Source organism: Podarcis erhardii (assembly GCF_964252035.2).
Source record: "Podarcis erhardii genome assembly, chromosome: 3".
Lineage (NCBI taxonomy): Eukaryota > Metazoa > Chordata > Lepidosauria > Squamata > Lacertidae > Podarcis > Podarcis erhardii.
Window position 1 is genome coordinate 64,220,190 of NC_138507.1, and position 23,044 is coordinate 64,243,233.

A 23,044-nucleotide genomic window follows, 5' to 3' on the forward strand; every position below is an offset into this window, starting at 1 on the left:
TAAAAAATGCAGTCAAATACAGTAATCACATTGCATTCAAGTAGAACCAGGATTATTTAGGCTGTATTTCTTGTCCTTTTCCTTCTCTGGTGTTGTAGCAGGAAACAGTTCCCACCAAGCTCCTTTTGAGGCAAAGGAGTGGGACCGAGCAGCTAGAACTTGCCCAACCCATAACGAAAGCAAATATACAGCACATTCACACAAAAGTTTGGTTGTAAATCAACAAGGCAACTGGACTTCAACATTAATTTCTCCTTACAGAACCTCAGCTGCTTTATTAAAGTGTTTCATGAGGATTACAATTACACAAATTTTAAAATTAGCAGTAATTTTCTTTTTTTCAAGTCACAAATTGCAAAATACCCAAAGAGGCGATAGCTTTAGAATCTTACCTGTCTGGTATTTAAGTAACTGAACATACATGTAACAAAATTTAAGACGTATATAATTGTAGGCCATTTCTCACTATGACCCAAGTCCTAATATGTAATTTTATATTCGGGGAAAGTGTGATGGGGTAATATTGAGGTAGGTTATAGGACTGAGGAAACTGACACCCAACTCCAGCGAAATGGAATCAAATATTACTGAAACCAATGGAAGAAGAAGTTGAAATTCACAGCTACTTACCACTTATCCCTACTGAAAAGAATCCTAAACACTTAACTTCCATCAAACATAGTAGGACTGTTGCATAGACAAGAGGATTGTATTGTCTGTCATACTTAACTATATCTGGATTTAATACCTGCATTTAAAAAACAAACCAAGCCTAAACACAAGCATCAAAATTTGAATAACACGATTTACAGTCAAATTCAACATTTCAGTTTTAGAATGCCTCAACCCTTTTTGTCCATAGTTATTTGAGCACCAATTCTAACATTAGGCATGGCGGACTCCCCCGCCGCCCTTGGTTGCTTTTTAAAGCCAAAATAATTTTCCTTTTAAGACACATAACTTTTCTGTTTAGTCTGTCTTTTGTGAGCCTCATAAAATGACTCTTCCCAAGGCCCAAAACCTTGAGCGGTTTTGCCTGACTGGTCTATGTCCTTAAACGCTAGTAATCCCTCTTGCTTGTGTGGCTGGAGGATAGTGAAAATAGCCTACTGTACAACGTAAAATTCACTTTAATTGCTCTGCTCACTTTTCCCTCTGGCTCAGCTCTGCACTGGCATTTGGTCCCTAGGTTACCCCAAAGGAAATGTGTCCCTGGGACTCAAAATAGTTCATCGCTTCACTCTGCGGTTTACTTGCACTTCCTGCCTAGTTGTGGTAGATTCTGCCTAATTTCATAGGTCCTCTTTTCAAAAACTGAAGGTGGAACAAGATCAATGCATGAATCTTCCTATAGATTATTTCTGTTTCAGATATATATCCCCTGTCACCTCAGAAGTAAGCCATGGTGAATGAGCTCTGATTATTCACCAAAAGAATAATAACAAAAGAATCAGTCATAATAACCAAAAGTGAAGGATGTCTGTTGCTAATAGACGTTAGTCAGCTGCAGAGTCCAGCCCCACTGATACGGAAGTATAGTGAATGGCAATTGAGGTGCCACTACCATCATTCCCTTTTCCCCCATGGAAACCCATGACAATGGTTCTTCATATCCAATCAGCTTAACCTGAAACACAAAAGCTTTTATTAAATGGTAGAAGCCGTTCAAAGAGATACTGACTCTCTTAAGATCTTGCACTTAAAAGTTTCTGTCTCTCCAGATGAGAATAGCCATATTCTGGAATTAATGGGTGTTAAACAACAACATTGACTAGCCTTGTAAACTAATCTGTTAGGGGTGTTATATGCGGATGATCTTGCTTTGCTGAAATGCATTTCATGTTCTTTCTAGTCCTGAAATTCTTCAAGAGAAATTGTACAGAAGTCATAAAAATAGGCAAATATTCCTTACCACTGTCTTTCCGGTAACACCTTTTGGTTCCCCAAGAATCAGAGTTCCTGAAGATGGCCAGTTAAGGAAAATGGCATACAGAATGTCTTCTTTTGGCTTGAATGTATACCTAGTAGGAGTTAACAAACCAATAATCATTTTTTCTAAAGATAGCAGGTAAAACTACCTAACCTACAAACAATTTGGGACCCTCGCCAGCAAAGCTGTTTAGTAACCATTGCAAATACTGCACACCTCAGAACTGTGTTGTTATTTTAAACCACCTCTTTTTCTAGAGGAGAAGGACCAATAGTTTAGAAATAGGAATCCCACACATCATACGGAAGACAAAACTAGATAGCTTAGTCAAAATGATTGACCGTGTGTGTGTGTGCAGGCTTCTAATGAAATAGCAGCTATGGATGAAGAGGGTGATTCTGATCAAGACCGCAGCATTTTGGGGGAGGATTTGCTCTCGCCCATTGCATAGTTTTGATCTAGATTGCATCCTTCTTTAAATGCTATTTTCAACAGAAGGGGAGCTCCCATTGATACCAATGGAACTTTCCTCCTGGGGTTAACAGCAGCTGCAGCAAAGGCTCAAGAGCAAAGTGTTAAAAGTCTCACTGCACAAATGCCACAGTCCTGATTCAGTTCTCCCTGATTCAGTTACATCATACCTTGCTTGTGAAGGGAGTCAAATGACAGGGAAGTGAAATATAGCCAAGATAGCGGAACAATAACAAAAGTAAACTTAACATTGGTACAGTACTTCCTACGTTTTTGCTTCACAGACTTACCATACACCTGGTGTGGCACTGTCATTCTGAGCTCTCCAAGGTTTAGTGCTGAAAATGGCTTCCCCATTGAGGGCCAGCCACGACCCCATTTGCTTCAAGCGCTCCTCAAAAATAACAGGAATGCGGCCATCGTGCGTGGGCCCGATGTTCAACAAGAGATTTCCTCCACATGACACTGTTTCTACAAGTTGCTGAAATTATATAGGGAGAGGAGCAATGAAAAGCCACACTGGGTTTGGCATTTCCAACATAGGTGCCCAGCGTTTGAGATGGCACATTTATATAGGTTGTTAAGCCTAAATTCATGCTTCTGTTACAACACTGTCAGTACCTTGCTGTAGGTTCAAATAAAGTTTAACTCATGGATGGGGAATCTGTGGCCCTTCAGATGATGTTGGACTCCAAATCCCATCAGCTCCAGCTAACACGTCCAGTTGTCAGGGTTGATAGGAGCTGTAGTTCAACAACATCTAGAGGCAGACAAGTCCCCCAACCCTTGTCTAGCTGTTCAACTGGAAGTGCTCCTTCTGGGAATCAACACGAGCGTTTCATTAGTGGGCTCCTTAGTACCTTTTTTGTGGCCACTAGCCCTTTAAAATGAGAAACGACTCTTGCACAATTATTTATCTATCCATCCCACCCTTCCTCCCAAAGGAGCCCAGGATCCACAATAATTTTTTTAAAGCATTCTAAAACATTTTAAATTATTCTAAAGAAAGTTACAATTATCAACATTGTTTCATCTAGTGAACTCAGGGTTGCCAGGAAGGGCAAGGAAAGAATGCAAGAATTGACAGCCCCTGATTCTTTATCTGGTTGTACCTTTATAAGCTCTTCAATTGTTAGGTAGTCACTCAACTGTGCATTCCTCCGGTATCCCCAGGAATTTTTGTCTATCGTCATACAGTTTTCCCACTTATGGGGCAAAAGGTGTCCTGGGTTGTAACGATCGGCACACGTGTAATAGCCTCCATGTTTACAAATGCAGTCAGCTCCCCAGCGATCATTTGTTACAACCATGTCCCGAACAGGGCTGGGGAGGGGGAGAATATATTGTTCAGATACAGTGCTTTATTTTAACAGGAAGCTCAGTAGATTCCATATAAGCAGTTTACTATTCTCGAATGCTTCCTAATAGGTAGGACTTTAAAAAAACAACTGATGCAGTGGTACACTCTCTGTGCATTTTCTTTTAAATCAAATATTTTAACCTAGGTGATTATGCACTTCTGGATGTTTAAAAACAGCTAACACTTGTGGATACTATACAAAACCAAAACCTCATCCTTTCTGCTCTAGCATGCTACACTTGTGGGGATTCTACATGTATTCGAAAGTATTTTCTAACTTAGAAATGCCAGTTTCTTTAAAAAGCCAATCCACTTCAAGCACCAAGACTTTTGCACTAGTTTTTTGTTGTTTTTTTTAAAGAGTGCCAATCCTCATTTTTTGAGTATTTGGTACTGCAACTTTTGGGGGCCCCCAAGGGATGTCACTGACACAGTCCCTCAGCTTTGGCTTCAAAATGTATATATGCTCTAATCATCACCTGGAGGAAGACCAGGGGCTTTGCTTCAAGGTGTTCTATTTTATCACCCCGGCAAGGTAATAGCATTTTGTATTTTCACATTTCACTTCACTTGGCATCTGGCAATGTCCCAGAAAGTGCCCAAAGGCTAAAGTTTTCTTCCTAAAAATGCTGATAGTTTGGCAAGCATGAAGTGGCAAAACCTGCTCCAGTCTGCCATATGTCAGGAGTAATAAGGTAACACACTGTCGGGAAGCCACTTTTCTCGGGGTTTCTGAATTCTGAAGAAGGGAAAAAAGGGGGGGACAGGAACCACACTTGTTTGGTGACATGGGATATTTAGCATTCCCTGTTGTCCTCCATACAACAGAATAAAAAAAGCAACCTGGGCTTCCCAAGTATTCCCTGTAAGATGACAGCAGCAGTGCATTTTCTTGCATTTCCTTTATGGATGATGCCACTGGCAGCCTGACCTTTGATGCAGATATGTCACACAAGCCTCATCCAGAATCAATTTATATATTTTTTTAAAAGATCAATGCAAAATTGCCAATATGTACTTATTTAGGCATGTTCACTATGCTTAAGTACTTGCAGGAGAGGGGAAAGGAATAAAATAAAAATGGAACAGAGAGAAAGAACAGTGGACATTAACAGTGTACTGAGCATGCACCTATTTGCTGATCAATTTTTGTACCTGCAGAAAACCAACACCATGCACTGAAAATGATAGTTGGTGTACTGAAGCACTTGTGCAGAGGGAGGGAGGGAGGGGGAGAGAGAGAGAGAGAGAGAGAGAGAGAGAGAGAGAGAGAGAGAGAGAGAGAAATATTAAATACCAGTGAAATCATGACAAAGCAAAATGGAGTCACATGCACAAATTCTGAAATTTCAGAGTTTTTCTCTACAACAAAACAAAAATTAATGTGAGACCAAGGACAGAATGGGACAATAACAGAGGAAAAAAGGGGAAACTGTTCATACCTAATTCATGTGTATGTGTGCTCTAAAGACACCTTTTTAGGACTCAGGTTGCCTACTGATAAAATGAATTTTAATTTGACAAATGATTCAATCCTGTATCTACTTAAAAGGTAAAGGTAAAGTTAATTCCAGTCATGAACAACTCTGGGATTGGGGCGCTCATCTCGCTTTATTGGCCGAGGGAGCCAGCGTACAGCTTCCGGGTCATGTGGCCAGCATGATTAAGCCGCTTCTGGCAAACCAGAGCAGTATACTGAAACGCCGTTTACCTTTCCGCCGGAGCGGTACCGATTTATCTACTTGCACTTTGACATGCTTTTGAACTGCTAGGTTAGCAGGAGCAGGGACCGAGCAACAGGAGTTCATCCCATCGCAGGGATTCAACCGCCGACCTTCCGATCAACAAGCCCAAGGCTCAGTGGTTTACCCTACAGCACCACCTGTCTCCCTCTTACCTACTTGCCTGAATTCAAATGGGCTTTCTTCTCAGTAGACATGCATAGGATTTTGCTGTTAATGATCTGAAGTACTTACTCAAATAAATATAACACATATATGCATAAAACCAAAATCTCAACATCAGGGCCTTTTTCAGAATGTGTAAGCAATTTCACATTTTCAACAAAAGCTGCCATTTGTTTTTAATATTTTCCACCCTCTATTTACAGGCACACCAGAAAGGAACCAGTTTCAAAAAAAATAAGCAGCTGATAAATCAACAGGCAGTTCTTTAGCTATCAGAAAGTCCTATTACACCTAAAGGAAATCGTGTGGTCTATCTAAACTATTTAAATAGACCAATCTTTACGATTTGCTTGAAATGCTTAAGCAACATTTTCAAATCATTTTCTAAGCAACTTGGGGCCTTCCTCTACATCTGCCACTGGACAAACACATCCCTCCTGCAACTCATTGGAAATGTGACTTCCAACAACATATGAACAATCAGTGGAAAATAAGAACAGTGGAGAATGCGTCAGACTGAGTTGCATTTAGACCAGTCCTCACCAACCTTGAGTTTCCACAAGTTGTTGCAGATTGTATGGGCTGGTGTCCAAGAACATCTGAGGGCTCAAGGTTAAGGAAGGCTGGTTTACTTCAGCTTTTGCTGAACTAGTGTCCTCCAGATGTTTCAGCCTACCATACTTCCACCCTGGCTGGCTTTAGTCCATAACATCTGAAGGCCATCAGGTTGAAGGAGGCTGGTTTAGACAAATGCTTCCAGCAGAATTGGGTTAAATATCATCAAGTCTTCAAGTATTTGAAATGAAGAAGTCAGGGCACTGGGTTATAAATGTCACTAACCTACTGAAGAAGAAAACTGCACTTGTCCAGGACTCCTAAGCTGTGTAACTACAGGTCAGAAATCACAGGTACCTGCAATGACAGCCACATTCCAAAACCATAAGGAACTAGTAGTATGAAGTACAGTGGTACCTCAGGTTACATACGCTTCAGGTTACATACGTTTCTGGTTACAGACTCCGCTAACCCAGAAATAGTACCTCAGGTTAAGAACTTTGCTTCAGGATGAGAACAGAAATCGTGCAGCGGCAGCGGGAGGCCCCATTAGATCAAGTGGTACTTCAGGTTAAGAACAGTTTCAGGTTAAGAACAGACCTCCAGAACAAATTAAGTTCTTAACCCAAGGTACCACTGTACCCCATTCTCTCTCAGTATCTTATTTGGGTAAGTAAATTAGAATTTGTTAACATGAAATGATTAATCAACAGTGAAACCCTGCACATGTCCACTCAGAAGTAAGTTTAGTGGGACTTGCTCCTAAGAAACTGTTTGTAAATGCATCAGCCTGAAGCAATGAGTTGCATGAAATGCCATTAAAAAGCTGTTGGGAAACAAGTTTCTTGCAATTATTAATATTGAATGCATTATTTCAAGGGCAGGGAGTGGGGAAATGGACGCACCTGTCATTATAAAGCCAAGCTAGGAAGCCAGTGCTGTTCCAATAAGTGTCTGGGGCATGCCCATCTCCATCTGACCACAGAATCTCTGGGTGGTACTTGTTCACAATCTCATACAGCTCTGGGAGTGACTTGGCACTTGGGAATTGGTTTTTTAGGAACCCACTAGAGGCATCATCAAGGAAAAGAGGATTGAACCATTCGAAGAGCGAGTGATAGAGTCCAAAGTGTAAGATGGTTCTGTTTCTAATGGATGATGCTAATTCAGCCACAATGTCCCGTTTGGGTCCAACATCAACAGCATTCCAATTCCAAGAATATTTAGATCCCCACAATGTAAAACCTAGGAAACGAATGTTAGGATTAATAAAATAATTGTAATTGCAATTGTAAATATATCGTGCGCCTTTATTTTGCATTCTTGTTTAACCTAATGCTTCTGAACCTGTTGCTGGAAGCCTCAGGAGGGAAGAGTGATCTTGTGCTCAGCTCCTGCTTGCAGGTTTCAAACAGGCATCTGTTTGGTCACTGTGAGAACAGGATGCTGGACTAGATGGGCCACTGGCCTGATCCAACTGGCTCTAATGTTCTTTAACTAAAGCATGCTCCAATTTAAATTAGCTGTTTACGGAGTACAGTCCGCCAGCCCTTGCTGTTGGGAATAGACGGCCAAGTGGGAGGCTGGGCAGGTAGGCAGGTGCTACACTGGTCTTTCTTGTGCTTGCTGTGTGCAATGCCTGCCTGGGAGCTGAGTGCCCAGCACCGAAGGAGAGCCTTTCCACCGTGTAGGCCCAGTGGCACTCGCTGCCTCCCAAGGTGAGTAAGGTGCTGGCCTCACATTCACCTTGGGTCAGTCTCCATTGGGCTGCTAAGGCTGGGGGAATCCTCTTCCCAGGCCCCTGTAGGGCGGTGTGAGGAGGCACCTCTCTTTGGGACAGCTCAAAGACCAGGGGTGGTGGTGACTGCTGCTCAGAGGACTCCCAAGGAGCAGAGAGCAGGCTGAGGGAACACTCCACAAGGGAGGGTGTTCGAAAATGGGCGAGGGACTCGCAGCTCTGAAGGCAAGGGGTGACGTAACTGAGCTTCTGAGGCTTGGGGAGTGTTTCCCCACAGGGGAGCCGCAGAAAGAATGTAGTTGGCCAAGGGAACAATGGACTCAAAATGGCTGAAAACCTCTGTATCTCAGCAGCTGAATGATTAAGCCCCACCCAGGCTTTTTGTCTGCTGCAACAAATAAAACAACTGAGATCAGAAAGAAATACATTCAAGTTTACCTTCATGGTGCTTTGAAGTCAAGACAACATATTTGGCACCTGACGCTTTCAAAATGTCTGCCCACTGGTCGGCATCAAAAAACTCTGCTGTAAACAAAGGGCCAAAATCTTCGTAACTGAAACCAGGAGGATAGTTGCTCTTCATAAAGTTTACATAGGGAACTCTCTTTTCTTTCTGCCAATACCACCTACAAAGGAAACAAACAAGCCCTTTGTATCTGCACACAAAGGCAGAAACATTCAGAAGTTCCCGAACAAAGATTCAAACATGTTCTGGAGTATAGTCCTGCATCATGGGGCTTTTAGGAAACACAAGAAGCTGCTTTGTACCAAATCAACATGTTTCATTATTATACAACATGTTTCATTATTAGTGATCAACGTATAAGTTCCTGGATTAGGAACTGGTTTAAACAATTAGGAAGAAGAAAAAAGAAAGGAAAAAGGGGTGAGTGGTGTGGGGTGGTTATGTTTCTATTATTCTACTTAAAGCCTATTCTCATATTATTTATGCCACACATGTGAATGGAGTGAAGAAAAATCAGCTGCACATCCTAATCATGGTAAGCTTTGCTTTGTCGATCGACATAAATTCCAAACCAATATAAGCCACTTGTGTGAAAATGCTCCTTGCCCTGGAGCTAGTTTGCAGCTTTAGAACTCAGGTCACTTCTCATACAGCCTGTTTATTGTGCACTCATCTCCATTTATTCAGAAAACGTTTGCAGGGAGACTACACATCTTCCGGTGTCCATTGAGCAATCTCTCTGATTTGCTTGCGTGGAGGTTATGCGATGTCACTCTGGGCAATTGTTTAGCTGCTCCTAAAATTCAGTTCATTAGTGGAGGTGCAGGATTTCCCAAGGGTTCATCCTTAGAGCCCCCTCACTTACATGAATACATGAAGCAGTAGCTTTCACTGAATAGCTAGAGCCCACCCACCTTAGAGCTAAAATGGCAGGGCTTCCGAGTTAGGTTTTGTATGATTCGTCCCTCTCTAGCACGCGGCTGGGTCCGAGGATCACAGCGGACCCACCAGAGGTAGCATAGGAGCCAACCCCTAGGGGCCAAGATAACTTTGGGCTCCAGCCCAAAGTTGAGGGGGCCAGCCCCCCCGACCCCCCGCAGATTGATGGGCATTGCCATTCAAATGGTGTGCGTGCATTATGTCTTGTGATCCATTATGCGGGGCGAGGCTGCCCTGCCCCCCCTCCAATATTTTATTCCATTTGGTACCCCAGGGAGGCAGCCACCCTCCTTGACATTTCCCACCCCGGAGGGAATCGGCCGGCACGATGCTCTCCGGAAGAAGAGGGGCGGGCAGGGTCAAAGAGCTTGAGCAGTGGGTGGGTGGGGAGCCTCACCAAAACCACTCGCTGCCGAAGCTTGGCACCGAGAAGACGCCCCAGTGGATAAAAATGCCGAACTTGACTTCGTCAAACCAGGCGGGGAGCGGCCGGGAGTCCAGCGACTCCCACGTGGGGTCGTAGCGAGCAGCATCTCCGGGAGAGGGAAGCTGCAAGCAGAGCAGGAGCAGCAGGAGCCCTAGAGGAGCCGATGGGGAGCGAAGGGTGGAGGAGCGCGCCGGCGGAGACATCAGGCGGCGGCGGCGGCAGCAGCAGCCCCTTGGCTCAGGTCCTCCTTTCCTTTCTGCGCCTCGTCTTCACGGGACTCCGGTCAGCTGACCGAGCAGCCGCCGCCGGGGAGACGAAGCAGGGCTGCTTCCGCTTCTTGCGAGGTCTGGATCTTTTTCATTTGCTTTCTCGTCTTCCGGCAGACCAAAATAGTGACTCGCCTTTGGCCGACTTTGCTTTCCGCGCTGGCCTCCAACAAACAGGAAGTCGTTTCTGGGAGATGCGTCCTGAGATCGGGTCGAGCTTCTAACCTCTCAAATCAGTGGGGCTACCTGCCGCAAGGAAAACAAAAATTGGGGAGCGTTTGCCAGCCTTTATTGCGAGCATCGACTGTGGTTGAGCAGGCACAGAAGTCCACAAAGCATCAGAAGCTAGAGAGAGAGAGAGAGAGAGAGAGCAGCAGGCCCTTCTCAGTGGCAACGCAGCTCCACTGCTCACGACCTTGGACAGCTCCAGAATGATAACCAACTGCTGTGGTTGTGTCGTGAGGTCGTTCCTTCCCCCTCCAACGACTTGCCAGTGGTCTTCTCAACCACCTGGATCAAGTCACAGAGAAAGGACGTCAACTCCCAACACCTCATCAAACAGTTCTGCCAAGTCACAGCAAACAGACCCCATGGCATCTCATTGCCACGAACCAAGGAGGTGCCACGTGGACCACACATGGAAGAAGGTGCCACCTTCCCAGAGCCACCAGCAGAGCCAGGTTCGAGGCAGCAGCCACCTTCTGCAACAACTGGAATGACTGCACTGCACCCATGCCCATAGATAAGGCAACACAGTTTCTGGGCTTGGTATACTGTGTGCTGATTTGGCCCTTTGGTGCAGTTGCCAGATAAGACACACATCTGCATGCGCTTCTTTATGTCTTGTGCAAATTTGTGCACACTTTTGCAGGAGAGGGTGGAGTGCCCCAAAATAAATCAGGGGTTGCATACAAGTCATAAGATGTCCAGCAGACAAAATATCAACAAGTGAAGCTTTCCCCATAATTGTAGTTCCATACTAGAAGAGAATTGCTTTGTTTGATATCTGCCTGCCACATAGCTGATAAAGGCACCACAGCCCCACTCTCCTCCAGTGTCAACCCTAAAGAGTGCAACAAATGCAAGTTTCTGCTTGATGATACCTCAGTTGGTTAGAGTATGGTGCGAATAACACCAAGGTTGCAGGTTCAATCCCTGGATGGGATGGCTGCATATTGCTGCATTGCAGGGGGTTGGACTAGAAGATCCTCAGGGTCCCAATTCTACAATTCTATGATTCTGTGATTCATGTTATGTTACTGTATGTCTTTCATCTGCTAGTCTAAGGCTAGCAGTACTACATTTGGTGCAAGATAAGGCATGGTATTTAAGATGGAGGGGGTCAAAAGTGATTCAAGATTTACAGAAATTCTATTTAGAAATTCATGCTTGGATAAATTCAAGATTTAAATAGTTACAAAGCTAGCAGTGTGTTCATTTGTTGTGGCTGTTTATTAATAACTCACAATAACTGCTGCAATTCTTTTGAACAAAAAGCATTTGAAACCCCCACTCAGGCATGAAGCCTGCTTGGTGCCCTTGGGCCAGTCACTATCTTAGGCTAACTTACTTCAAAAGGTTGTTGTGAGGATAGAGTAGTAAGGGGAAGAACGATGAACCCCACCTTGAGCTCTTTAAATAACACCCCCCATCTAAGTGTTGAGTTGCACCAGCCCACACCAATATTCCCCCCACCACAAGCATCCCTGAGTTGGGCAGGCCTTTGTTTTATTCTAATTTTACTTTTCTGTAAGTTACTCATCCCTTGGGAAGCTTATGAAGGGTGGAGTATATATAAATGTCCAAGCTATTTTATTTATGTGAACAACTCTGCTAGGATATGTGCATTTTAAAATCTAAATTAGTATTTTTAAAGGAAGGCAGGAGTTTGACAATAAATAATAATACAGCAAAGTGCTCAAAAAGCCTCATTTCAGAGATCCTGTTAATGTATTTTGGTTTGAGAAAGTTGACCTGAGGTTTTTATTTGAAACACAAACTGTTACATTGAATACACACACTAGGATGCCAGGGGGAGTACTGGGTTGTATTGAATTAACTCACTCAGAGTAGGCCCATTGAAATCAATGGCCATGACTCATGTAGGCCCAGTAATTTCAGTGGGTCTGTTATTCAACTGAATAACAACTCACTGTGTTGGCTTACATTTTACAGCTTTTGTGATCCATTGAAAATGGGTCAAGTTAGTATTCACACTTGAAATGTAGAGGTTTTCAACCTGACTGTGTGTACCAAGTTCTTTTTTCTGATATCTTGAAGTTCAATAAAGTTCTCACATGACAGACAGTCTTACAAATGGAATGATGAATGGACTTGTAAAACTCAAGACCTCATTTAATCAGCTGATTTAATGCATCTAAGAACACAGCCAACTGTGCTCTCTGGACTGTAGGAAACTCAATTTGGAAGCTACTATTTAAAAACTTCTTTGGTAGATGATCCAGCTAGTGTCTTAGACATTTGGCAAGCTCAGCTACCATCATAAACTCATCACTAGGAAGTACACTTCATTTTTCTCTGTCAAATGTTGGACGTATGTAATTAGCTCAAACATTCACATTTCTGTACTTTGATCCAAAGAACTGCTTTAACCGAGTCCAACAAGAGTGGCTTGTTATAAACCATTTTTCAAACTTCCCTAAAATAATGGCTTCTATGTAGCATGGGAAACTGTTGTTTTAAGGAATACAAGTTCAAAAATCCTTTGACCACGTGAAACTGTGCTGTTGTCTGATTTCAGCCCTAGAGTTAGTATGCAAAGAATCGCTATTAATGTATAAAGAGTGTGTGGTAAAGGTCCCCAGCCGCTCGCCCCTCAAGAACAACTTCGTGAAATATACTAGCTTTACTACAGAGTGCATGATACAATTCAAGAAAATTAGCTTTTTCTGCATCTTCAGAAACAAACCAGAAGGAGTAATTGCCTCTTGTGTTGTTGGGTCCAGCAATAGGTCTTTGAAATGTGCCTGTCCTTGCAGGCTTGTACTTGCTTTCTGTACATACGAAGTGTTCTGCTGATCGCATATAATCCACACCAGGGTCTGTACTGCAGATGGAGTTGGTCAGTTTTGTTCTGTACTCTTTTTGACCATAATAAATACAGCGGCCTGATTCCCACAACCTGGTAAGTCAAACTATGGCTTAATGGAACCATACAGACTCCTGAACCATCACAGCCCCTTTGCTCCTTCCTAGGCTTTTTGATTCCCACATCTCATGTCATGGGAACCTGGGTTCTCTCCTCGCTAACCAAGTTTTATTAAGCTTGGCTTACTGTGTTGTGTGAACCAGGCCATTCTGTCCCGATCTGAATACCATTGAATCCATTACCATCTATGGTGAGTAGTTCCACTAGAGGATACATTAACCACTGTGCTAAGTAAGCTATAGAGTAATGCAGAGCAGTGGATCCCATTTCAAATGGACACTCTCATTCAGTCATTCATTTGCACAAATAGCCTCTTCTTTGCAGTCATTGTAACAGAGGAAGAATATCTGCAGTTTGCCAGATATTATTGCTGCATCACAATCATTAGCTACTTGCTGAGTTGCATTTTTTAAAAACAAATCTTAACTGAAGAGTTAAATCTCACACTTTCCTGCTGCACTTTGCCTTTTTCATACCTGGTGCTAAATTTATATAACAGGAAGTACGCAGATGATCTAAAAACGAACGTGTATTCTACAATGCATATTCCGGAGGAAAATTCAAGCCAGGCTTTTTTAAAATTATGAAAACTCCTTAAATGCAAATGCTGCCAAAACTGCCTTGAAGGAGCTGGCTTAGTTTGCTCTCTCACTTGCTCATTCAATTATCTTTGAATGATGAGCTGCTCACATTTAATGCAGCAGAAATGTACCCGTTGTCTTCTATCAAAAGTTGAAGTGCCCAGGCCTTTACTGGTCCAACTATGTTTTCCTTGTACTGTACTGTAGGCAATATTTGGCAGGCTCCCACACGTTGAGAGGAAAAGTGCTCCTTAATGGACTGCATTACCATCTTAACCTTATTTGGCATTGACTCCTATTTGATTATTTAGTATCAAGAGGGCAACCTGACCCAGGGAGTAATGCATCATAATCCCAATGGCAATTGCTCAAATGATGATAGAATGACCTACAGAAACTTTTATGGGCAGCAGCAGGCATTTACTAAGGCAGACTGGGCAACCAATGAATCAATTAATTTGTCCCTTCCCATGCTGTGGTGTCTGGAAGATATTTTATTTGGTTATTTGGAAATGTATAAGCAACTGGTCAACTCAACTGAATTCCCAAAGCTGAGAACACCAATAAAAACTAACACAATGTGATAACCGTTGGCTCCTATAGCACATGGACTGCAAGTATAACACCCATGGGCACTCACGGGCCTCTAAAGGCCTTCCCTGGTGCTATAAGGTTCCATCCTGTTCAAAAGGAGACATTTTTCTAGCCTAATTGATCTGCCTGGGGATATCAGCTGGGGAGGGAAGTTTAAATCTTCCCCCACAAATGGCATTCTCCAGGAAGATCACGCCCCCCCCCCCCAAATTAGACTTGATAAAATATCAATATTTTTTTTCCATTCCTAAGTGCTGTATGTGCTTGGTGCCCAAGACTGTTTTTCTGGTTTGCAAATGTGCCTGTGGACTCAAAAGGGTTGCTGACCCCTGTTATAGCAAAAAGGTGCATGCATACTTTCTTTGGAAACCCACACCATCAATGTTAGACTTACAGTCATTGTGCTGTCCTGTATTAAGTTATCAGTGCCAAATTGCTGATGCAAGGTTTGGTATGGAAAAGCCTCAGAGAGGACAGCTGCAGGGCAAAGGTGAAAAAGGATTTCAACTGTGTTTGGGCATTTTTACCCTTACGCTGTGCCCTTATAAGCACTCAGTTTTCACAAAACAAATTTATTCAGTTGCCCTATTCATCATAATATGGTGATGTGCCTCATTGATCATTCTTTCAACTCCAACAGCCAGCAATCCTACAAATAGGCGATCTATGCTTTTTTAAAGTTGGCAGCTGACACTTAAGCTGAAGATGCATCTACACCTTGCTTTTGAAAGGTTTGTAACTCACTGCCTCTAACAGCTCACATAATATAAAAAGGATCAATCCTTTATCAGCACCATCTGCACAGTGCGTATGTGCAATTTTATTATTTTTTATTTGCTGCCACTGAGAGATGTTCCTCAGTGGAGGCAAGTATGAAATGCAAGGTTGGCTCCAGGTTTGAGGAGGCAAAGTGGGTCCCACCTTCATCCATAAGCCATGGTAGACTACCTGGGCAGCCAGGGGAATGAGCAGTAATGTTGGCAGCGGGGCTCTGAGGAGCACTCCAAGCAGCACTGGATGTCTGAATCTAGCCACCATTTCATTCCTCACAATGCCTCTGACATTGCATCAGTCTGCAGCATTGTGGAAAATTAAAAGAGTGCTGCTCAGAGCACTGGAATTGGGTTTCCCCATAATAATGTGTCAGCCAAAGAATATTCTTCCGAAGCTAAAATTGAATGGCTTAAAAAAATAGTAATACAGTGGTACCTCAGGTTAAGTACTTAATTCGTTCCGGAGGTCCGTTCTTAACCTGAAACTGCTCTTAACCTGAAGCACCACTTTAGCTAATGGGGGCTCCTGCTGCTGCCGCGCTGCTGGAGCACGATTTCTGTTGTCATCCTGAAGCAAAGTTCTTAACCCGAGGTACTATTTCTGGATTAGCGGAATCTGTAACCTGAAGGTATGTAACCCGAGGTACGACTGTAAATTACAGGGTATTATTTAAATCTCTACAGGCATCATGAATTCTGACAGTTTCTTTTAACGTTTATGGTCTTCTTAATGCCTTATATGATTAATTCACTTTTACATCCTTTAACCTGCCATCACCCTCCTTGCCTTTTTCTGAATATTCTATCTCAGTTCTGACCTATTTTCAGTTTAAAATTTCCTACCTTCTTTTTTTATAAAGGCTACTCAGTTCTTCTTTCCATGTATTATCAAGTGCCACCTGCTGTTACTTTTAATATAACTGTTAATCTTTATCTTTTGTATATATTTGAGGCTCTCTCTTTGACATTCAGATATCGTAACTCAAGATTTCACATGCCTGGAGTCCTCATTTGTTGCAAATCTTTCATATAAAGGCAGCATGCTCCTAAAAATATTATATCCCTTTTACAAATGCTATGTAGCTTAAATGTTTTATCTCCCTAGTGTAGAAACAGGAGCATTACTCACTACTGGGTGTTCCACTGACACAAATGTTTTGAGTTTGCTCAAATGGAATATGGTCTTCTAAAATAATTAGACTCCCATATTCTGTACTGGGATTTAAATATAGTTCTGCGCAATCACTAGAGGTGACAAGCTGTGGTTCAGTCTCAGGACCCTGAGTACATGAGAATGGAGATTAGATTGTTAGCTTCACTATAATGTTATAACATAACCTGATATCTGGCAATACAAGAAGGAGCAGGTGGTAAGGAGGGGCAGCACCAGTCACCTGACCTCCTGGCAGCAGAGTCAATGCTGCTTGCTAGGAGGAAGAGTAGGAAGGGCAAGGAAGCAGCCAGGGAGGTCAGTGCTGCTCAGGCAAATTGCTGCAGGCACCAGATTGGCTCTGCCAATGCACCTGTACAACCCCAGCCTCCCCACCTCATTGCCGCTCCCAGTAAGTGGCAGTGACTTCACTGCCTGCTGGGAGGCCAAGTGTGTTGTGGTCTTCCTCCTCACCAATTGCTCTGGAGTACAAATGAAATTGACTGGGCATGCTGTCTGTGGCTGATAGGATGTGTAGTCTAAAATACCTGGTGGGTACCAGGTTGACAAAGGTTGAAGTAAACCATAATAAATGTCCAAAACCAAGAAGACAAAAATAAATAAATGTTCGAAAGACTTCTAATTTTGCATTGCAACTTAAACAGTTCAGCTGTGTTATTGCCACTGCATAGACAAGGATGCTAGTGTATAAACAAGAATTTAGTGAAACATATCCTGATCGTACTCTTATACTGCAGTGTTTTCATCCACTAAACTTTAAAGAAAATCAAACTTTCCACAGGTGTTTCAACATGAGGACTATAAGTGTGGAGCAGGTTGGTTCTGTTCCATAACTGGAGCAGTTTCCTACATGTTACAGGTCACAAAGACAATCACATAAATTATATAAGCACACATTTAAAAAGAAATGCTAGGTAGGCCTAATCTTGGGGTGCACCAGATTTAATGAGTTTCAGTTTCAAGGCTGCATGTTTTCTGTAGCAGGGCAAGCAACAGCTGGTGGGAAGGCCAGTTTAGACTTGGAAGACACAGTATGAGTGGAAATAGAATTAATTCCCACCTCAACCGTGGCAATTCTGGCAGCTGCTTTCAAAAGAAAGCAGAGTGGTCATGGGTCTCTTCTATTTCATTGATGCTAAATGAACCATTTGTGAACCTATGGGCTTAGCTTAACCAGGGGTAACTATAACCTACAGTTTGGGGGGAAATGTTACTGTCCCCAAAACTAAGCTATTTATTCCAGAAGCCTGAATATCACTTAAAAGCTGTCAGACTCATTGCCACACTGAACTTTAAATGCCTTCGTAGAACAATAAACATAAGTCTACCTGTGAACATTCTGCCAATAAAGAGCGGAAAATAAACGGAGAAAGGAGGAGAAAAATGCAGGAGGGGGGCAGAGAAATACTGCATATGGTAACTGCTGATTCGGGGAATGGATATAAGAGCACTTCCATGCAATTTTAATGAAACTATTGATTGGTTTTATGTTTGCTGCCTAGAGACTATGGTGCCCAATACATTAGTAATACATAAAAGAGACATTATAATGTCATATGAATATACCAGTAGGACTGTTTATAATATTATGCTTTTGTTGCAGGCAGAACCAGTAGCAAAGTCAGAACACTGATGAATCTGTCATTTACTTTTGCTATGGAAGATACTGCATATCAACTCTGCACAAAGGTTGACGTTTGGATTATAGCTGGAATAGCTATTTGTAAACATACATACAATGTAGTATCTTTCATTACAAAAATTTCTCCAAAAATCATGCTAGGGAAAGGATAATAACAAGGTGAAAAGGTTTTTTTCTTTGCAAGTATAGACAGAAATGTATTTTTGTCTAATGTAATTGCAAAAACCTATTTTCTATTGGAATGTATTTGGTGTAGGAAAAGAATGTAAGATTTATTCTTCAATATTACCTTTATGTTTGCCTTTAGTAATTATTTTAGCATTGCTGTTTGCGTATTGTATTATTATGCTTAGCTGCCTATAAATCTGTGAAATAAAATAAATAATTCCTAGGTAGATTTTTGAGAAAGGAAATTCTATTGGCATCAATAGAGTACACTTCCAAGTAAATGTTATGGGCTATTTTCAGAACCCAGTCCTGTGTTCTGTCCTCTGCTTTAGGGCAATGGGGAATTCACTGCGTGTCGCAGGGGCATTGGTCATGGACTAGGGTAAGCTCCCCTGCCCTGTTTCTGGGCATGACAGAGCAAGTCCACAGCTCTTAATAGGAAAGCTGGAACCTGGAAGATATAGCAAAGGGCTTTTTGAGAGCAAACAGCCTGAATGCTCAAACTCTGTATGGATAGAATCAGGTAGCCTGTTTCTAGGAGTTCACAGGAAGCACATTATATTTATATCCAGTTAGGTATAGTGACTGCATCTGAGAATGTATTAAGATCCTCTCTCTTCCTGCATGCGGTGCAATCCAGTACATGGTTAGGGACAGAATCATTAGGGGTTAACTTTGGTCTTTCAAATTTCAGTGATGCCCCGTGCAAGGCCAACATTTGGCACCCCCTCCCCACCTCTTGCCTTCCATTTTGGTCAATTCACTACAGTATGTCATAGATGCAGTGCCTTGCAGCGCCCCCTAGGCTCAGCATGCAGTACAGCAGAACTGGTCACACTGCCCTAAATACACCTCTGGAATCATAGAACTGGAAGGGACCTCAGAAGACATGTAGTCCATCCCTTTGGTCAGTGCAGGATCTGCAATGCAGGGTGCAACAGCAGCATCCCTGGCAGGTGGCCATGCGGTATGTGCAACTGTGCGCTGAATTAGAGCATGAAATATGTCTCAGTTTTTAAAACGGCAGACAAATACTCACTGGGAAACCATACCTGTTTACTTAACTGTTTAGCAATTTTCTTGTTCCACTCTTCAACCACAAACGATTTCCATAGCTGTTCACAATAAAAACAGTCATTAAAATGCCATTTAAAATTGGATACGTAACATTTTTTTTTTTTAAAAAAAAAACAACTACCTGAAAGACAAATCTGTGTTAAAACAGAATAAAGCAGGGAATGCAACATCTAGTGAAACAAGTATCTAAAGGACCAGGGCAATTGAAGCAACCTTCACTTGGTGCCAAAAGGGCCTCAGAGTTGATACCAGATAAGCCTTCCTTGGGAGACTCTACAAAGACAGCACAGCTACCCAAAAAAAGGATTTGGGACAACAACTGTTTCATCTGGGAGTGCAGCACCCCCAACACACATCATCTCATCATCCAGGCAAGTTCAGCTGAGGCTTCCCAGTATGTTGCATAATGTGCATGTGTGCGATATCATGGACAGGACAATCTTAACACGTGGGTTGCCCTTTCCTTTTTCTTTTGGAAGTGGTTTCAGCTTAGGAAGTTTATCGCATTTAAGGTTCAGACCTTTCCTAAGATGCCTTCCAACTCAATCTGGATTCCTAACTAGAAAACACACACATTCCTCTTCAAAAAGCAAGCGACCATTTCCCAAGCAGTAAACTACCTCGGTGTGCAAATGTCCACCGAGATGTGCGGTGAGCTCGCCACCCCCGGCAGTGCCCTGCCAATGTGCAGCCCAGGAGGGAGCGGGAAATGCGCCCTCCTCTCCCCGTTTTGACAGGCCACTCTCCGGGGGAGGCTGCAGCTTTATCAGGTGGCTCCTGGTCGTCCACGCCCTGCGAGGTAAGCCTTTGCCAGACGGCCGCTTGCCTTTGTTCCTGCAGAGCCCGTGGCCCTGACAAAAGCCAGGCGAGCAGGAGCAGCCCCTGCGGAGCCAGCGCAAACTGGCTGTGAGGAGAAGCGCGAGGCGGTGGGCGGGTCCTTCCTGTCAAAACTTTTTCGCTCGCCTTTCGCCGCCTCAGGCAGGGCTTCGTCGCGCTGTGGCTGCGTTGGCTTCGAAGGCGCCACACCTAGGGCGGAAGAAGGCGCCCGTTTCCTCTCAGAGACCACTTGAAACGGGGAGAGAGGGGAAGAGAGAAAAGAAGTGGCGGCCGGGCGAGCTCGTCCCTTCTCGTCGCGGGGATGGAGGAGAAGAAGGCGAGCCCTCCCCGGGCAGAGGCGCCTTCTCCCTCGTCCCGCTGGCGGATGCTCCCCGGCGAGGCCGGCCCCAGGGGCCGCGCCCAGAGCGACGTCTCCTCTTTCTGCGCGCTGCGAAAGAGCCACCTGCAGCGGGGCGCGCTCTCCGGCTCAGGTAAGGGAGAGGGGCCGCCAAGAGCTGCCTCCCACCCACCCTCGTTCTCGGCAGCCGGGGGACTTGCGCCTTTAACAGGCAGGGATTCTGCAGGAGAAGCTTCCCCAGCCCACTGCAGCTGCTTTGCGAAGTGGCTTGCTGGGAAAGCTGGGAAAGCTGGACCTGCTCAATGCTAGTCGGTCACCAAGCCTAGATCCAGGATCCAGGATCAGGTTGTACTGGAGTTCTCTCCAAGCAACTTTTTTTGCCTGTGTGAGTAAGATAAGCATATATGTGAGAATTTAAAATGTTCTGCTGGATATGGGCAATATTGTATAAGGTTCTGGACGGATTTTCTGTTGCTTTTTTAATAATAAAAAAGGGAGTTTCCCTGCAGGAAAGCTTAGCCTTTGATAGTTGCATGGCAGGCAGGAATTCAAGAAGCACCAGGTCACTGTAGTTGAGAGGTAGTCATGGGAAAGAGATTCTCCCATTGAACTTCTGCCTGTCACAAGGCAGCTGCCAGCATGATGTTAGGTCTAGAGAGGTAATCCTCATGGGATCTAGAGAGGTAAGCCTCATGGGATCTACAGTGTTACGCTTCTGGTAGGATGTCAAGATTCCTTAACTCAAACTTGGCCTTCAGCCTACTGATCTCCCTGTTAATTTAAAACTAGAGTAGTTCCAGCATGCTTTTGTAGATGAAGTGATATTTGGCTGGTGATAATGAGCATGAAGAAACACAGTAGTGGTTGTTTCAGACTAGCACTGAGAATGATTGTCATCTTCTCTGGCTTGGCTTGGTTTACATCTCAGTCCTTTGGCAAGTGATGGGTTCTCTCTGGTAGTTAGTATGCCACATTCTTTGACCATTAGAGAAACTGACATGACAAACACTTGTTTTCTTCTTAGTAAAATGGTCATAACAGCAGCCTACTTCAAAAGACTTTCAAGATCAGAGCTGTGGCCTTCCAGCCATTGCTGGACTCCCAACTCTTATCACGTGATACCATTTGCCATGCTGGGCTGGGGCTGATGTGAGCTGAAGTCCAAGAATATCTTAAGATCTACAGATTTCCCAGCCCTGCTCCGGACTAAGGTTGTACAGCACTTTGTTACATTAGGAGAACTAAATATTATTATATTATGTAGTATTTTTAATGCACAGAGAAAGCACTGGAACTTGAGGCTTTGGCAGGGACAGCCAGCTCATGAGGCAAGGTGAGGTAACTGCCTTAGGTGGTAGGGTCCAGAGGTGTAGTCATGGCAGTCTTCTCACACCAAAAGAATTCTATATGTTGTAGGTCAGTTTGTCAAGCAAAGGGTTGTTTTCAGTAATTTTTGGATCTAGCATGTGGTCACCATGAGGGACTTAGGCCATCGTGTGGGGCCTAGCAGGTGCTCAACCATTCCAACAGCCAACACTTGATTTGATAATGGGTTTGCCATGGATTATCCATGATGGATACTGCTGCTTGACATTTTGAGAAAATACCTGTTTCAGATCAAATTTGGCACAACAAATGAGTTCTGTGTCAACATTTTCCAAAGTATGAACTTCAACCCTCTGATCAACCATAACTTTTTTCAGGGGGAACTCACAGAAACACAGTTCTGGCACCTCTCAGGTGGGTGCCATTGCCATTCTAAGAGAACGAGGGAAGTGTTCATGGTGAATTCTGGCACCTCTTTTTCTAGGAAAAAAATAGCACTGTGTTCAACCATTTTATGAATTTCAACCCTATCTTCAGTTGTAAGGCTTGAAAACTTCCAACATGGCCTGGGGTTTGGGCTGTTAGTCATAAGAACAAGCATCTCTCATGTAGCAAGCATTTGGGTAAAAGGCTAGGAAGTATAGGCCATACTTGCAATTTTTTTTTAAAAAAATGGTTAATAGCAGTCTTATGGCCATACCCATATCAGTGCTGGGAGAAGTTAATCCTTGTCTCTTGTGCCATTTTTCCATGTCTTTGCATCTGCTATTTTTCATGCAAGTGCAAGCATATGGGTACAATAGGGAGTTAAGCAAACTGCTTTACCCACTAGTGCAGCCTCAGTCTGATTCCCCTGCCCCATAGCTATTCACACACCCCTCTTTTTTTAAAGGAGATAGTGTCTGTAGTTCTCTCAGATAACATAAAATTTTGCCCTCAGCATAAGCTTTTGAAAGGACTGGTTTTCATACCTGGATTCTCAGAGCACGGGCATCAGCTTGAGAAATAACAGACTGTATTTGGTTACTGCACTGTCTAAAAGCTTTTTGAATAGTAAGGAGGTGCAGTATGTTGTTGTTTCCAGGTTTGTCGATTTACATCAAGACTTGACTGAAGAGCATTGCTTGGAGGACTTGCATTGTTCAAGGCTCAGACAATCTCTATATAGGGAATACACTTTGCACTTGACATATTTCAGGACCTGAATGAATCTGCATATTGTTTATATAACATCTATAGTCTGTTCCAGGAGCATGGGTTTAATTAAGAGTTGTAGGGAATCTTCATTTTCTCACAGACTTTGAGGGCCT

General features: G+C 43.4%; 2 protein-coding genes across 2 annotated transcripts in view; one reads left to right on the forward strand and one right to left on the reverse strand.

Moving 5' to 3' along the window:
* Nucleotides 1–244: 244 nt before the first annotated feature.
* FUCA2 (alpha-L-fucosidase 2) lies at nucleotides 245–10,411 on the reverse strand. The gene is made up of 7 exons (XM_081855348.1): nucleotides 9,764–10,411; nucleotides 8,400–8,587; nucleotides 7,129–7,468; nucleotides 3,514–3,724; nucleotides 2,692–2,882; nucleotides 1,913–2,021; nucleotides 245–1,627 (listed from the first exon to the last, which is right to left on the reverse strand). The coding sequence occupies exons 1-7, from the start codon at nucleotides 9,994–9,996 to the stop codon at nucleotides 1,487–1,489; spliced, it is 1,413 nt and encodes a 470-aa protein (XP_081711474.1). The 5' UTR covers nucleotides 9,997–10,411; the 3' UTR covers nucleotides 245–1,486.
* Nucleotides 10,412–20,357: 9,946 nt separating this feature from the next.
* The window catches only part of PHACTR2 (phosphatase and actin regulator 2), a 91,868-nt gene continuing 89,181 nt past the window's right edge, over nucleotides 20,358–23,044 (forward strand). The window contains exon 1 of the mRNA XM_081855294.1: nucleotides 20,358–20,541. Coding sequence (XP_081711420.1) covers nucleotides 20,373–20,541 — 169 coding nt within the window. The 5' untranslated portion in view covers nucleotides 20,358–20,372. The remainder of the gene's footprint in view (nucleotides 20,542–23,044) is intronic.

Bases quoted from the DNA above. Each gene is read 5' to 3' on its own strand.
- FUCA2 (XM_081855348.1), bottom strand. From the start codon at position 9,996: ATGTCTCCGCCGGCGCGCTCCTCCACCCTTCGCTCCCCATCGGCTCCT. The intron at 2,883-3,513 runs GTACAACCAGAT...ATATAATTTCAG, and splicing joins CAATTGAAGAGCTTATAAAG to CAACTTGTAGAAACAGTGTC. The intron at 1,628-1,912 runs GTAAGGAATATT...TTTGTGTTTCAG, and splicing joins GTGTTACCGGAAAGACAGTG to GTTAAGCTGATTGGATATGA.